Here is a 12,865-nt window from a genome sequence, read left to right on the forward strand (position 1 = left end):
AGGGTTTCACTATGCAGCCCTGGTAGGCCTTAACTCACAGAGATGTGTTTGCCTTGGCCTTCAGCTCTGAGATGAAATGAGTGTGCTATACTTAATAGTTTTTTTTTTTTTTTTTAAGACACAGTCTCACTATGTAGCTCTGGCTGTCCTGGAATACATTATGTAGACCAGGCTGGCCTCAAACTCAGAAATCCTCCTGTTTCTGCCTCCTGAGTGCTAGGATTAAAGGTGAATGCCACCACTGCACAGCTGCTTAATAGTGCCATAATGAGAGTCTCATGCAGTAAAAATCTCCCAGTCTTCAAGTACATGAAGAAGCCTTTACTATGAATGGCAATACCAGTCATTTTTACTTTACAGAATTACTCCATCATTTTCTACTTGTCTTCTGGTTCATTGAAATAATTCTGTTCAACCTGGTTCTTTCTGTATTTTCTGTTCATTTTTAAACTTTTTAAGTAGCATGCTTTAGAAGTTGGAAGTATGTCAACAGTTGAATTTACTATGCTGTCTTGAGTTTGTTGTGAATGTGAGGTCTTAATATGCTTATAATTTCTGGGTTTTCCTCCACTTTTGGAAAATAGATACCATACCCATAGGGAGCAGTATTAACACTTCTGATTATCAAATGTTCAAGTGGAAAGAGTTTTCATCACAAAATTCCTTTTACTAATAGTTTTAAAATTTATTTTAAAATTGAAATACTTATTTAAAAAATAAAAATTATTTTTTAGATTTATTTTAAACATATTTGTTTTGCCCACATATATCTCTGTATCACAAAGATGCATGGTGCCTACAAAAGCCTGAAGAGGGCATCAGATCCCCTGGAGCTGGAGTCACAGATGGTTGTGCAGTGCCATATGGGTGCTGGGAAGTGAACCCTGGTCCTCTGCCAGAGCAACTGTTCCTCTTAACTGCTGAGCCACGTCTCCAGCCCCAACCACACATTACCTAATTGGCTGTAGTTGATTGGAAGTCTTTCTACCAAGTTTTCTTTCTATCATGTCATAGCGGGTCAAAAGCACCAACAATTTTTCACACGCATAGTGACTGGGCCACTCCATTTTTTGAACAGTAAATCTCTATAAATACAGTAAAAATAAATGTTAAAATAAATATTAATTTTAAAACAAGAAATACTCCCAAGACAGTATTATTTTTGCTTTAAGAGTAGTGCTAAAGTAATATTAATGAGCATATTTCCAGAACAAAACCAACGAGCTCCCTAAGGAGAAAGTGACAAAGGACAACATGGTTGAGAGGGTTCTCTATTCAGAGTGCCAGTTTATGTGAGAGAGGGTGGGCTAAGCTCCTTGACACCTTCTAGGCCATTTTTCAGTCTGTAAATGGAGAGAATGTAACTCTGTTGACAGATTAAGTAGATTAAGTGGGAAGACATTTAATAAGTATAATAGTTGTCAGCAAGGTAATGTGCAAGTAGATTCATTGAGCCATCTTTTCCCCTAATTACAACATCAGAGGTTAAAATAATTTCATTTAACACTCATGGTGATTTGATGAGGTGGTGATATTACTTCTATTTTTTTTTTTTTTTTTCCGGAGCTGGGGACCGAACCCAGGTCCTTGCGCTCTACCACTGAGTCAAATCCCCAACCCCATATTACTTCTATTTTAAGGACATTTCATATTCAGTATATTTGATCTTAGCTGGCACCCCTTGCCCTGAACCTTCTTTCGTAGACATATTCCTGGATTCAATTTGTCTGCACATGGTAACTGAGACATCTTTCTGAGAAGCAGTCTGTGTTTGCCTTATGGTCTGGAAAGTATGGATCTTACACAGCCAAGGGGTAAAGGTTAGAGATGAATACTGAATAACAGTGGGGCAGTCAACAGATACCTGCTTTAGTTCTTAGAACAGTCAACACTTATCTGTTTTAATTTTTAAGTCTCCTCTCACACATGGAAGCTAACAGCCTTCTGATCTTCCTTGAATCTAATTTTGCATTATTAAGTAAGAATTTATTTTCAGATACCTGAAACAATAATAAATCAGGTCTTTGGTACCTGATCGGTTTTAACAGTTTATTCTTATTCGAAAGGAATTCTTGGATGACCTAAGTGAAAAATAAAAAGACAAAAAAAAAAAAAAAAACAGGGATCAAGATTTAAAAGTAACTTTTATTCTCCTGTCCTCTCCAAAGGCTTTCTGCCTCCTTCTGCTGACCTAGGCCTAATCTTGGAAGCTTCTAGGCTCTATACAATCTAATCTAGGCCTACACCTAGCATGTTTTCAGCCTCTGAGACTTACTGCTGAATAAGCTCACCCCTTCCAGTTCTTTCTGAATTCTGGCTGGCTGGTTCATCTCAGTTGTTCTGCTCTAACTCCTCTCCAAGCTGACTGATTTAATCTGGCTTCTCTCTCTGTCTCTCTGCCTCTCCTGAATTGCTCCTTGGCCTCATACAAACCTTGGTAATCTGTTCTAATCTGGCTTCTTCTCATTCTCTAGCTCGATCTGTCTTCATCTGTGTCTAGATTGTTCTGTCTCTACAGCCTGTGTCTCTGTAACTGTCCCAGTAAAACGGCCTCTGAATTCCAGGAACTCAATTCTACTGCCTACCCCTCAACTCACTGACTCAACCGAACTCACTGAAGAGAACTGCCTAGCACTCAGAAATCTGCACGCCTGTCTCTTGAGTGTTGGGATTAAAGTTGTGTACTGGACCTAAGCTTCTCTTTATCTGAAACTTGCTCTATACCAGGCTGGCCTTGAACTCAGAGATCTGCTTGCCTCTGTCTCCTGGGATTAAGGGCCATGTTCTGAATTAAAATTTCTCTACACAACAATTAAAAAAAATACACAATTGGATCATTACCTCATGGAATGGAAATCCTTCGCAACTGCAAGCTTTCCTAGAGGTAAATTATATATTTTATCAATACAATGAGATAATTAGACAGACTGAAGTCTCATCCAATCTCCTTGTTTTATAACAAATATCCACCTACAGTATCGTATATACAATTATCAGGCCTTTCTCTGAAAAACAAATTGCTACCTTTTCAGGTAAAGCTTTATTTTTACTTTTTATAATATTTAACTGTGTTTCTGTGATTTTGTGTGGACGTGTGGGCAAAGGTCAGAGAATAGCTTGCTAGAGTAGGTTTTCTCCTCTACCATGTGTGCTCTGGCGACTAAATTCAGGTTTGGCAGCAAGCATTTTTACTTGTTAATTCATCTCCCCAGCCTCTTAGATGGATTTTTTTTCTTCTTCTGGTTTTCTTGAGACAGAGTCTCATGATGTTACTCTGGCTGGCCTGGAACTTGGTATGTAGACCAAGCTGGCCTCTCTGCCTCCTAAGTGCTGGGAATTAAAGGTGTGAGTCCCCATGACTAGCCCAGATGGATGAACATTTTTTAACTGAATGAAGAACACAGTATCTTCTAGACATATAGGTGAAGGTTATTGGTAAATCAACCAAAGGTATTTATACAGGTCATAACAAAAAAAAAAAATTAAGTGGCTAAAAGAAACTTACTTTTTAATATTGTTTTCTATTTCATTTAGTTGCCTATTATGGTCTGTCTGGTGCCATTCACAAGGACAGAGGTATTCATAATCATGTGGTTCACAGTATCTATCACTTTTACATAGTGTGCACCCATTGCGTTCATGATCCTTAGGAGAACCTTTTTGGAGACACAAAGATGTGTGATTTTTTTATTGCTTTGCAGAATTGGCTTCAATATACCCCTTTTCTCTCCTGTCATCTAAAATTTCAAAGTTAGTATTGTCTAGTACAGTGGGTTTCAGTATGCTTAGGCTGAAAGAATAATGTATCCCATAGTAGTTCCTAGGACAAATTATAACTTACTATCATGAATCTGCTCACAAAGTACTCATTTATTTGAAGTATTAATTAATTTATATCCAATAATGGATTAATAATAAAATCTTTCTGGCTTATATAGTAGCTACAAGGTAGGAAAGTAGAATGTTATTAATAGTAAGAAAGATTATTTTCTTAATATAATATTCATGAAGAGCTTCTTTACTGAGCATATTAAAAGACTAGCCACTTTGCCTTCTCTGCCAGTGTGTACTCAGTTACATGAGAGCTCTTTAATGCTTGGAACAGGAAGAGTATCATTGCAGCACAGGTATGAGTGGGACCCTCCTTTCCTTTGAAAGCAAACACAATCAGTAATATTTTTTAGGTTGTGGTTTTTTTGTTGTTGTTTTGAGACAAGCTCTCATGTAGCCCAGGCTGGCTTCAAACTCTCTATGTAACTAAACATGGCCTTCAACTCAATCCTATGGTCTGTACTTCCCAAGTACTGAATTACAAGTATTGAGTGTGTATCACACTCAGTTCATGTTCAATGCTATCTTTTTCAACTAAGACTGATGATGATCCAACCTATTTTCAACAAGAATGAACTAATATTAGAAACTAGTTTTAAGTCATTATCCATATAAAAAAATTTACTACGGGACAATGGATAATTAAGCATATAAACATAAAACTTTGTGTAAAAATATGATGGTTTACCTCCATTTTTCTGTAAGATTTGTATTTTTTATAAAATAGATTCATATCTCGAAAACATGATTATTTTAAAATCTAAATAACTGGTAACACAGTATGATATTTTACTCATTCTATATTTATCATTGCTATAACATTTCATTTATCCAACATAAAATAAATGTTTGCACTAGCTATGTAACTCAACTTCTGACTCTAAGGCATTTCCAAGTAGTGTCTTAACAAAGGTATAAGAAAGTATGTTGAGAGCAGAACTGGGCAAATGGATTCAGACTCGAATATTCTGGAGTATTTCCTATGCCTGCTTACCTGGATGGGAACACACCGAGCAGTGAACCACTTTTTTTGCTGCTGATTGTGGAACAGAGTAGCCAGGTTCTTCAGTCCACTGGTTAAACCTATTATTAGAAAATGGTTTAAAAAAAGAAAGAAAAAATTGAGTTAATTAAAATAGAGTCACAAATGTCAGTTTATCATATTCTCTTTAACCTGTCAAATTACTTTTTCTTTGGTGATTATAAACTCACTTGCTTGGCCTGGGAAAATGTTTAGTTTTTCTACAAGCTTTACATGTGGTTCCAGGTAGAGAAGAATTCCAAAAGGAGGCAGAACGTAAACACCTATATGTTTGTATAGATTATATCTAATCACACTCATTCTGTTCGTTTGTTTTGTTTTGTTTTGTTTTCCTTTTTTTGATGAGTTTGTCAGGGTCAAAATAATTTGTATATGCCTTTTTTCATACTGTTTCTGTGTGCCAGAGTATAAAACAAGCAGAATCATATGAACAATCATTATTTTGAATGAGAAATAAGGGTAAAGAGTAATTTAATGCCAGGTTTTAAGAGATATACATGTAGAGGGGCGTGGTGGTGCATGCCTTGGACCCCAGCACTTTCGAGGCAGATCTTTGAGAGTTCAAGGCCAGCCTAATCTACAAAGAGAGTTCTAGGACGGCCAGGGCTGTTATACAGAGAAACCTCGTCTCAAGAAAAACAAAAACAACCCCCATCCCCCCATAAACTTAACCAACACCAACCAACCAAAAATCCAAAAACCAAACAAACAAAAAGTGTGTATGCAACTGCTAAGATTTTGAGTAACAAAAGTTTTGATTTTGGCTGATGTTTCAGGTTACCATAATACTATCAAGGACAGCTAGATACTTCTGAGAAAGCATTAAGTGAGTTCAAAGGGCAATGTGTGGTGCTGAGGTAATTAATTAGCTGTTGGAAATTTTGATTCCATTTATGAAAAACTAAGTATATTAAAAATCTATAGTAATAGTTTCTGGATAAATGACAAAGCTTCAAAGAATAAAAAAATAAGGAAAATAATATAAATTATTAAAATTAGGAGAATGGATAATTATAAAAGATAATTATATGGTTAAATGATTCCAAATAGTACATATTTGCTGATACTATTTCAAAGAGAGTAACTTAGAATTTGGTAAGTACCATATTTACTTGTATTTCATTCTTTATTTATTTTTATTTTCTTTTCCCTTTTTTCGGAGCTGGGGACCGAACCCAGGGCCTTGCGTTTGCTAGGTAAGCGCTCTACCACTGAGCTGAATCCCTAATCCTTCATTCTTTATTTTATTATAAAGACAATCGAGAGGGTTCCTTTAGTCATCCCCATGCCAAACTGTACCATCTCTTTCCGTTTCAGCACAGTAACCACAGAACTCTATGAGAACGTGCTGGAGACTTAGCTCTACCAACAGCTTTACAGCTGGAAGAGAAGCACTGAAGGAAAGAGTGCAGTGATCTGAAGGACTCTCCAGGTGTTTCTTCTCTTTTGCCTCCTTAGAGTTTCTTCTGAGGCACACACCACCTCAGAACTAATTAGGGGCAATCAAGACTATGTTCAGCTTCCCAGGTCTCTTTTCTTTCTTATTTTATATCTTATTGTCATCTTTTATAAACTATTGCTTTCATCAAGCACATATAACTACAAGTTTTTAAGAGAATAAGTAGTTTGTAAATTTCAATGTAATCTGTATCTTAACCACATCCTCAGCTGTACCACTCAAATTAGAATTAACGTATTACTAAATGTATAGCAGCAAGACAAGGAATAAAGCTAAAGTCTTTTAAGTTTTATTGTAGTGTTGTGTATGCATGTTTATACAGTGTGTTTGTGTCTTGTCTGCTGTGTATGTGCGAGTGCAGGCAGGCATGTATATGCCACTCTGCGTATGCAGAAGTCAGAGGACAACTTTTATGCATTACTTCTCTCTATCACGAATGCTAGCAATCGAATGAACTCAGGTGGTCAGGCTTGTCCTGTTACCTACTGAGCCATGTAGCTGGCCCAAATTAAAAGCTCTTTATCAATTTTACTTGTTGAGTATTCAGCATGCAATATTGTATTTCATTTATAGAAATTAATGTAGTACCAAAGCATCAAATACAAAATTATTTTAATGTTATGTTCATCTTTACTGGATACCAATGATCTGAAACAGCCTATGAATAATGCACACGGTTATAATGATACACTAGCCCTCAGACTGTGCAGTGAAGCAATAGGCACCACACACTTAAGAGCATTAGTGTGAGCATATATCCATTTCCTTCCTTCAAAAGACTTCAAGGTAAGTAAAAATTAATGACTGAAAACGAGTAGTTCAAAAACAACCCTTTCTGTAGTAGGATTAACTACTAAGTCCAACAAGCACAAATGTCTGATATGGAATAAAAAACTGTTTAGTTACCTCTGAAGCAAACTTTGACCTTTCAAAATCTGCAAAAGTTTTAACGCTTGTTCTTTTCCAACTCCAGGCACTCCCTTCCATAAAGTGGAAAAAAAACCTTAAATGTTAATAACAGGAATAATAGGGACACATATAAAGAGATAGAACAGTGACCAACCGCATTTTTACACAGCATATTTAAGAAAAGGTTAGCCTGTAATTCCTATTGCTCTATGAACAAACTGACACGGTGTGTGAGGCAGGGAGTCTGAATGGCTTTCTTCAGTCATGACACTGCTTAGTGCAGCAGCAATAGCACTGCACGTGTGTGTTACTAGACAAGGACGATGACTACACAGCTCACAAACAAGTAAAGCCATAATAAAAACTAGCACTGCTATAAAACAAGAGCAATCCTTAAACGTCCTTGATAAGTTGGTCAAGCACACATTTTAACTGCTTTTGAGCTTAAAGCTGTGGATTGCTTACTGCACTCTCCTTTGCCACATTTATTGTCACAAGGGACAAATGTATAAAGGTGGCTTTTAGCATTCTGATTGTCTTTGCATTTATTTACTTATTAGTTTGTGTGTATGTGCAGGATGTGTGTGAGCATGTGTGATGCTGGGGACAACATACTATGACAGGGACTGCCAGCAGTAGGCCCGTGACAGCTCCTTGTAAAGAAGGGTGGTCCTGAGAAGCAGGAGACACATCCCTCCAGAGGACCCGCCATCTGAAATAAGAGGCTGCCTGCAGTAGGCCGGGATGGAGACATCTCAGAAGCTTGAGGCAGCTTCTTATAAAAAAGGGTGGCGTCTGGGACCCTGAGAAACAGGAGACATCCTTCCAGGGGACCCGCCATCTGAAATAAGAGGCTGCCTGCAGTAGGCCGGGATGGAGACATCTCAGTAGCCCACAGCAGCTCTTAGTAAAAAGGTTGTTCCCATTTCTCCTACCCTTAGCCCTGGACAACGTCTGTATAGACTTCATTCGTGCATGACTGCCTTTCAGTTGGCCTTGGTGTGCATAATTATTCTATTATATCTGTCTTCCCTACTTCTTTCTTCTTCTGCTCTGGTGAATTCTGTAAAACTAGATGTTCCTTGATGTAATGATTCTTAAACAATTGGAAATTGAGGCATAGGGCACAGCACAGCCCTAATGGCTCACTCAGGTGCATGCTGTGTGTTCTCATCTTGGAAACAATGAAATAATTGCACAATAGTAGTTCCAGATTAATGCTTGACTTGAAAAGAAACTTTAAAGAAGTTGTTAGAAAATGAATTAGAGCCAACATTGGGACCTTAAGAAAGGAAAAAGTTGGGGTTGGGGATTTAGCTTAGTGGTAGAGCGCTTGCCTAGCAAGCGCAAGGCCCTGGGTTCGGTTCCCAGTTCCGGGGAAAAAAAAAAAAAAAAAAAAAAAAGAAAGGAAAAAGTTATTGAAGTTAGGAAATAAGTTTTACATAACATTTGAGAGTGGTTCCTGGATAAGGAAGTATAGAATATATAAAATTATATACTAGTAAAACTAAGTCAAAATACTGGCATTCTTATAAGAGTCATTATGTGCAAGGAACAGAGAGCCAGCAGAACTACTGAGTTAAGGGTTAACTTGATTCTTTCTGGCCGCTGCCTGGCAACTTTGCCCATGTCATTTATCATTAGAGCTTCACAGGAAAATGCAAGTAGCTGACCTCAGAGCTTTGAGCTCTTTAGTATAATAAGTCAAAAGTTAAAGTTTAAATAATGATAAGTTTACAATTATTATTATTTTGGCCAGAGGCCTGGGAATAGGGAAAGCTTGAAACTTTGAGGAATAATTGTAATTCTTAGTTCTTTGTGGGATGTGGTTATTCTTTTGAATTTGATTTGGCAATGATTATACAATGTCTTTTTTCTACCTGCTTTTGGATTATCAATAAAAGACTGGGGCAAGAGAAAGGCTGCAGAGTAGATGAGAGAGCAAATGTGAGAGCAAATCTCAGAGCGAATGAGAGAGCGAGTCTGAGAGCAAATCGAGTGCAAGAGCATGAGAAGAGCATGTGCAGAGTGAGTGAAGAGAGAATGTGAGGTGTGTATGAAGAGTGTGTGTGTGAGTGAAAGGAGTGCGTGTGGTGTGTGTGAGATGTGTGTGAGGTGTGTATGAAGAGTGTGTGAGAATGAAAGGGTACTGAACAGAGGTGTGCATGAGTGTGGGAATTCGAGAAAAGAAAAATGCAATAGAAAAAAACAGTACGCAAAAAAACAGAAAACAAACAAACAAACAAACCAGAGAATGCAGAGTGTGTGCAGCCTCAAGCTGAAAGAGAGGGAGAGGAAGAGAGAGAGAGAAACTTTAAGCCTTGAAATTGCCTGTCAGTTTGTACCCAGAGTAGTCTGTGTATGTTTATTATGTGCCTTCCAGATATCCCTGCTTCCAGTTGAGAACCCCGAACCTGTGTCCAGGCTGGACCCCGGCAATGTGCTATGGCACAGAGGTCAATTTTATGTACTTGGCTTTCCCCTTCACCTTTATGTGTATCGCAGGCATGGACTCAGGTGGTCAGGCTTGCGGAGCAGTCAGTGCTTGCAACCATGGAGCATCTCATCCACCCAACTGACTTCTGTTAGTGACTGTCTTATACTTTAAACGCAAATGAATCCATAATTATATGCCCAAACTATGCTCATGAATACACACACCACATGTGAAATATGAAAGAAAGATAATGAGAAAGCGATGAATGAGCTCGGCTTGCCTTCGGAAGGTAATCACAACCAAGAAGTACCGCCAGTCCCACCAGAGCATCTCGATCCAAGCCTAGCTTACTCTTGATAGATGATACCGTGTAACAGTCAACATGTGGATCCTACAGAAGAAGCACAGAAGTTTTATCTTCAAAGCGTTTTTTGTTAAACAGAAAGAATCAGTTGTCATTTAGACCTTTTCTAAAAATTTAAACAAGAAAATTATACTCATCACAACAGTATGGATAGAATGTTACATTTCAATGAATGAGTAAAGGGGAGCTGAAAGGTCCTCCCTATCGGGCATCTTTCCAAGTCCTGGAATGTGTCTTGCATGTTGCTGTGGAGAAGGGAAGTCATCAACAATGTAGCCCAGCTGTGAACCCTGGCAGCTACTACGATGACCAGCATGAGGATTGAATACTGGCACAAATGTTCTGAGTGTAGCCAGCTGCTTTATGATTAGATCTAAGACTCACCCTCCAGGAGGAAACACATTCCTGGTACTGTGTAGCTGCCTGAGAAGCCATGGTTAGGGAGCTCATAGGTCCCAGAGGTGAACCTACTATTATTTTGCTCAGTGGACATAGTATTGAACTGCCTTATAAATTTGCATCCGGTATCCATGGATTATTAGAGTTCTGGGACTTTATTAGAGAGCAGTGGGCTTTATGTACAGAGAATAAGTGTATGTACAATATATCACCCTTCCTTTCCCCAAGGCTCAGGGACTATGGTGGAAGAGTGTGCAGAAAGATTGTTAAGCTAGAGGTTGGGAGGACAGAGGAAAAAGAGTGTCTCATAAACACAACAGAGCCACTGCACCTGTAAACTCACAGCAGCTGGCTTGCCTGCCAAAGCTGAGGGCAGTCCACATTTCAGCACTGAGCAGCACAAGCAGGAGAGGCGCAGGAGCCTCCACCCCTAGCTGAGGAACCATTGACAGCTGATGGTTTCTGTGGGAGGGAGAGTCAATTTCCTCTAAGGGTGCAAACTCTAGTAGGTTGCCGGGTAGATAGCACATACCCAATAGTATATGGGCATTACATTTTTTTTTTTAAATTTGGTCAACTTAACATAATCTAAAGTCATCTGGAAAGGTGAAACCTCAATTGAGGAAATACTTCAGTAAGACTGCTATGTAGGCAAGTCATTGGGGGTGCTTTCTTAATGACTGATGTTGGTGGGAGCTGACTGTGGATGGTGCCATCTTCCATGAGTTGTATTTAAAAAAAAAAAAAAAAAAAAGCTGACCAAGCTATGCGGAGTAAGTCAGAAAACAGCATTCTCCCATGACCTCTGCATCAGTTTTTGCCTCGAGATTCTTGTATTGACTTCTCTCGATGACAAGGAAGTATGAGTCAAATAAACCCTTTTCTCCCCAAGTTTTTTTTTTTTTTGGTTGTAGTGTTTATCACAGCAACAGGAAGCAAACTAGGACAGAGAGAGCAAGGGCGGCAATTAGATCTGGGAAGAGTGGGTGCTTAGTCAAAATACATTGAACTCATGTATAACAGCCTCAAAATTTTATTAAAAATATTATATTAAAATAAGATAAACCTTCATGGTAGGCAATTTCTTTTTCTCTTTATTGCTTTTGGTATCTAAAAAGTACAATGTATGGTATATACTGTAGAAAAAAACCATTTACTATACTTATATTACCTAAAGTTAATTATTAGTAGCTTGGTACACATTCTTCCAAAAAACGGTATTTTTCTGATATTTGTTATTAATATTTACTATTAACTTTTAAATAAAGGTAGAATTATATAAAAATACTGTTTTGCAACATTTCCCCCAGTAATATGCCTCGGTGTTATTTGAAGTCAGTAGCACATCTCCGCCTTCCCCTTTTGAGACAAGGTCTCAACTGAACTGCTGTAAAGCAGGCTGCCCTGGAGCTCAGGGTCCTCCTGGTATGTGCCACCTACTCTAAGACATACCTGTGACCGTGACTACTCAGTGACTCACACTGATTCCCTCTCTCAGTACCTACAAGCATGTGGAGAAATGGCATGAAGCTTAGCCTTGCTGGCCCTAGTATACCAAACGATTAGGTGTAGGCTGCCATGTACACCCTCCATGTCTGCCCTCCTCCAAGTGGCTGCAATAAAACACTAATGGCCGGGAATCCCTAGCTAGTAATCACAACTGTGAAACAATTAAACATTCCTGAATGAGCATTTGCTTTCTAATTTTTATACTTATTATTACTGTAACAAAGAATTCCCTGCCTTGTATCCTTCTTCTTGTACATTTGGAGAAGTTCTGAGGATTAAATACTGAAACTGGAATTTCTGGGACAAAATAATGCATTTCCCACATAATTTTATATTATATTAGAGGAAGACTCAAATTTTGAAAAGAATAAACTATTTGGCGATACTTTACTTTCTTTAACTTACATTTTCTTATTTATTTGTATGGGCCTGTGTATGGTCCTGAGTGAAATGGAAAGAACCACTTGTGGGAGTCAATTCTTTTCTTCCACCAGGTGGATTCTGGGAATCACACCCAGTTAAGGGCCTGTCTCTACTGAGTCATTGTGCTGGCCCACAATGCCTTTTAAAATAGTTTTTAATTTACTTTTCAGTAAGTAATTAGCTTTACCATCTCTATCACTTCAAAATAGTGATTACAGGGTTGGAGAGATGGCTTAGTGGTTACTCATACTACTCTTAAAGGGAATCCTTGTTCAGTTCCAAGTACCCACGTCAGGCAGTTGACAAATTCCTGTACCTAAGGTGGATTCAATGCCTACATTCATAAGCACACACTTTCCACCACATACATACAAATAACATTTAAAAATTAAGTTTAAGGGGTTGGGGATTTAGCTCAGTGGTAGAGCACCTGCCTAACAAGCACAAGGCCCTGGGTTCGGTCCCCAGCTCCGAAAAAAAAAAAAAAGTTTA

The 12,865-nt window shown here is 38.3% G+C and overlaps 1 protein-coding gene and 1 long non-coding RNA gene across 9 annotated transcripts in view; one reads left to right on the plus strand and one right to left on the minus strand.

Annotated features, from left to right (window-relative positions):
* Gen1 (GEN1 Holliday junction 5' flap endonuclease) overlaps positions 1–12,865 on the minus strand; it is a 30,806-nt gene that overhangs the window by 8,296 nt on the left and 9,645 nt on the right. For 6 of the 8 annotated variants that reach the window (XR_010052061.1, XR_005505464.2, XM_039111944.2 and 3 more), the window contains exons 5-11: positions 9,959–10,069; positions 7,239–7,312; positions 4,826–4,914; positions 3,506–3,656; positions 2,842–2,878; positions 2,001–2,081; positions 955–1,085 (exon numbers count right to left, since the gene is read on the minus strand). Coding sequence is in view for 5 of the 8 variants with exons in the window: in XM_039111944.2 (XP_038967872.1) it covers positions 955–1,085; positions 2,001–2,081; positions 2,842–2,878; positions 3,506–3,656; positions 4,826–4,914; positions 7,239–7,312; positions 9,959–10,069 (674 nt within the window). In the remaining 3 variants the exon portion in view is untranslated. Of the gene's footprint in view, positions 1–954; positions 1,086–2,000; positions 2,091–2,841; positions 2,879–3,505; positions 3,657–4,825; positions 4,915–7,238; positions 7,313–9,958; positions 10,070–12,865 lie in introns of those variants that run through there. The other 2 variants (XR_005505465.2, XM_063261649.1) reach the window with 2 other exon arrangements.
* Positions 3,650–11,526, plus strand: LOC102547959 (uncharacterized). The gene is made up of 2 exons (XR_005505801.2): positions 3,650–6,069; positions 6,191–11,526. It is a non-coding gene; the product is annotated as an uncharacterized LOC102547959 (long non-coding RNA).

This window comes from Rattus norvegicus, chromosome 6 (genome assembly GCF_036323735.1).
Source record: "Rattus norvegicus strain BN/NHsdMcwi chromosome 6, GRCr8, whole genome shotgun sequence".
Lineage (NCBI taxonomy): Eukaryota > Metazoa > Chordata > Mammalia > Rodentia > Muridae > Rattus > Rattus norvegicus.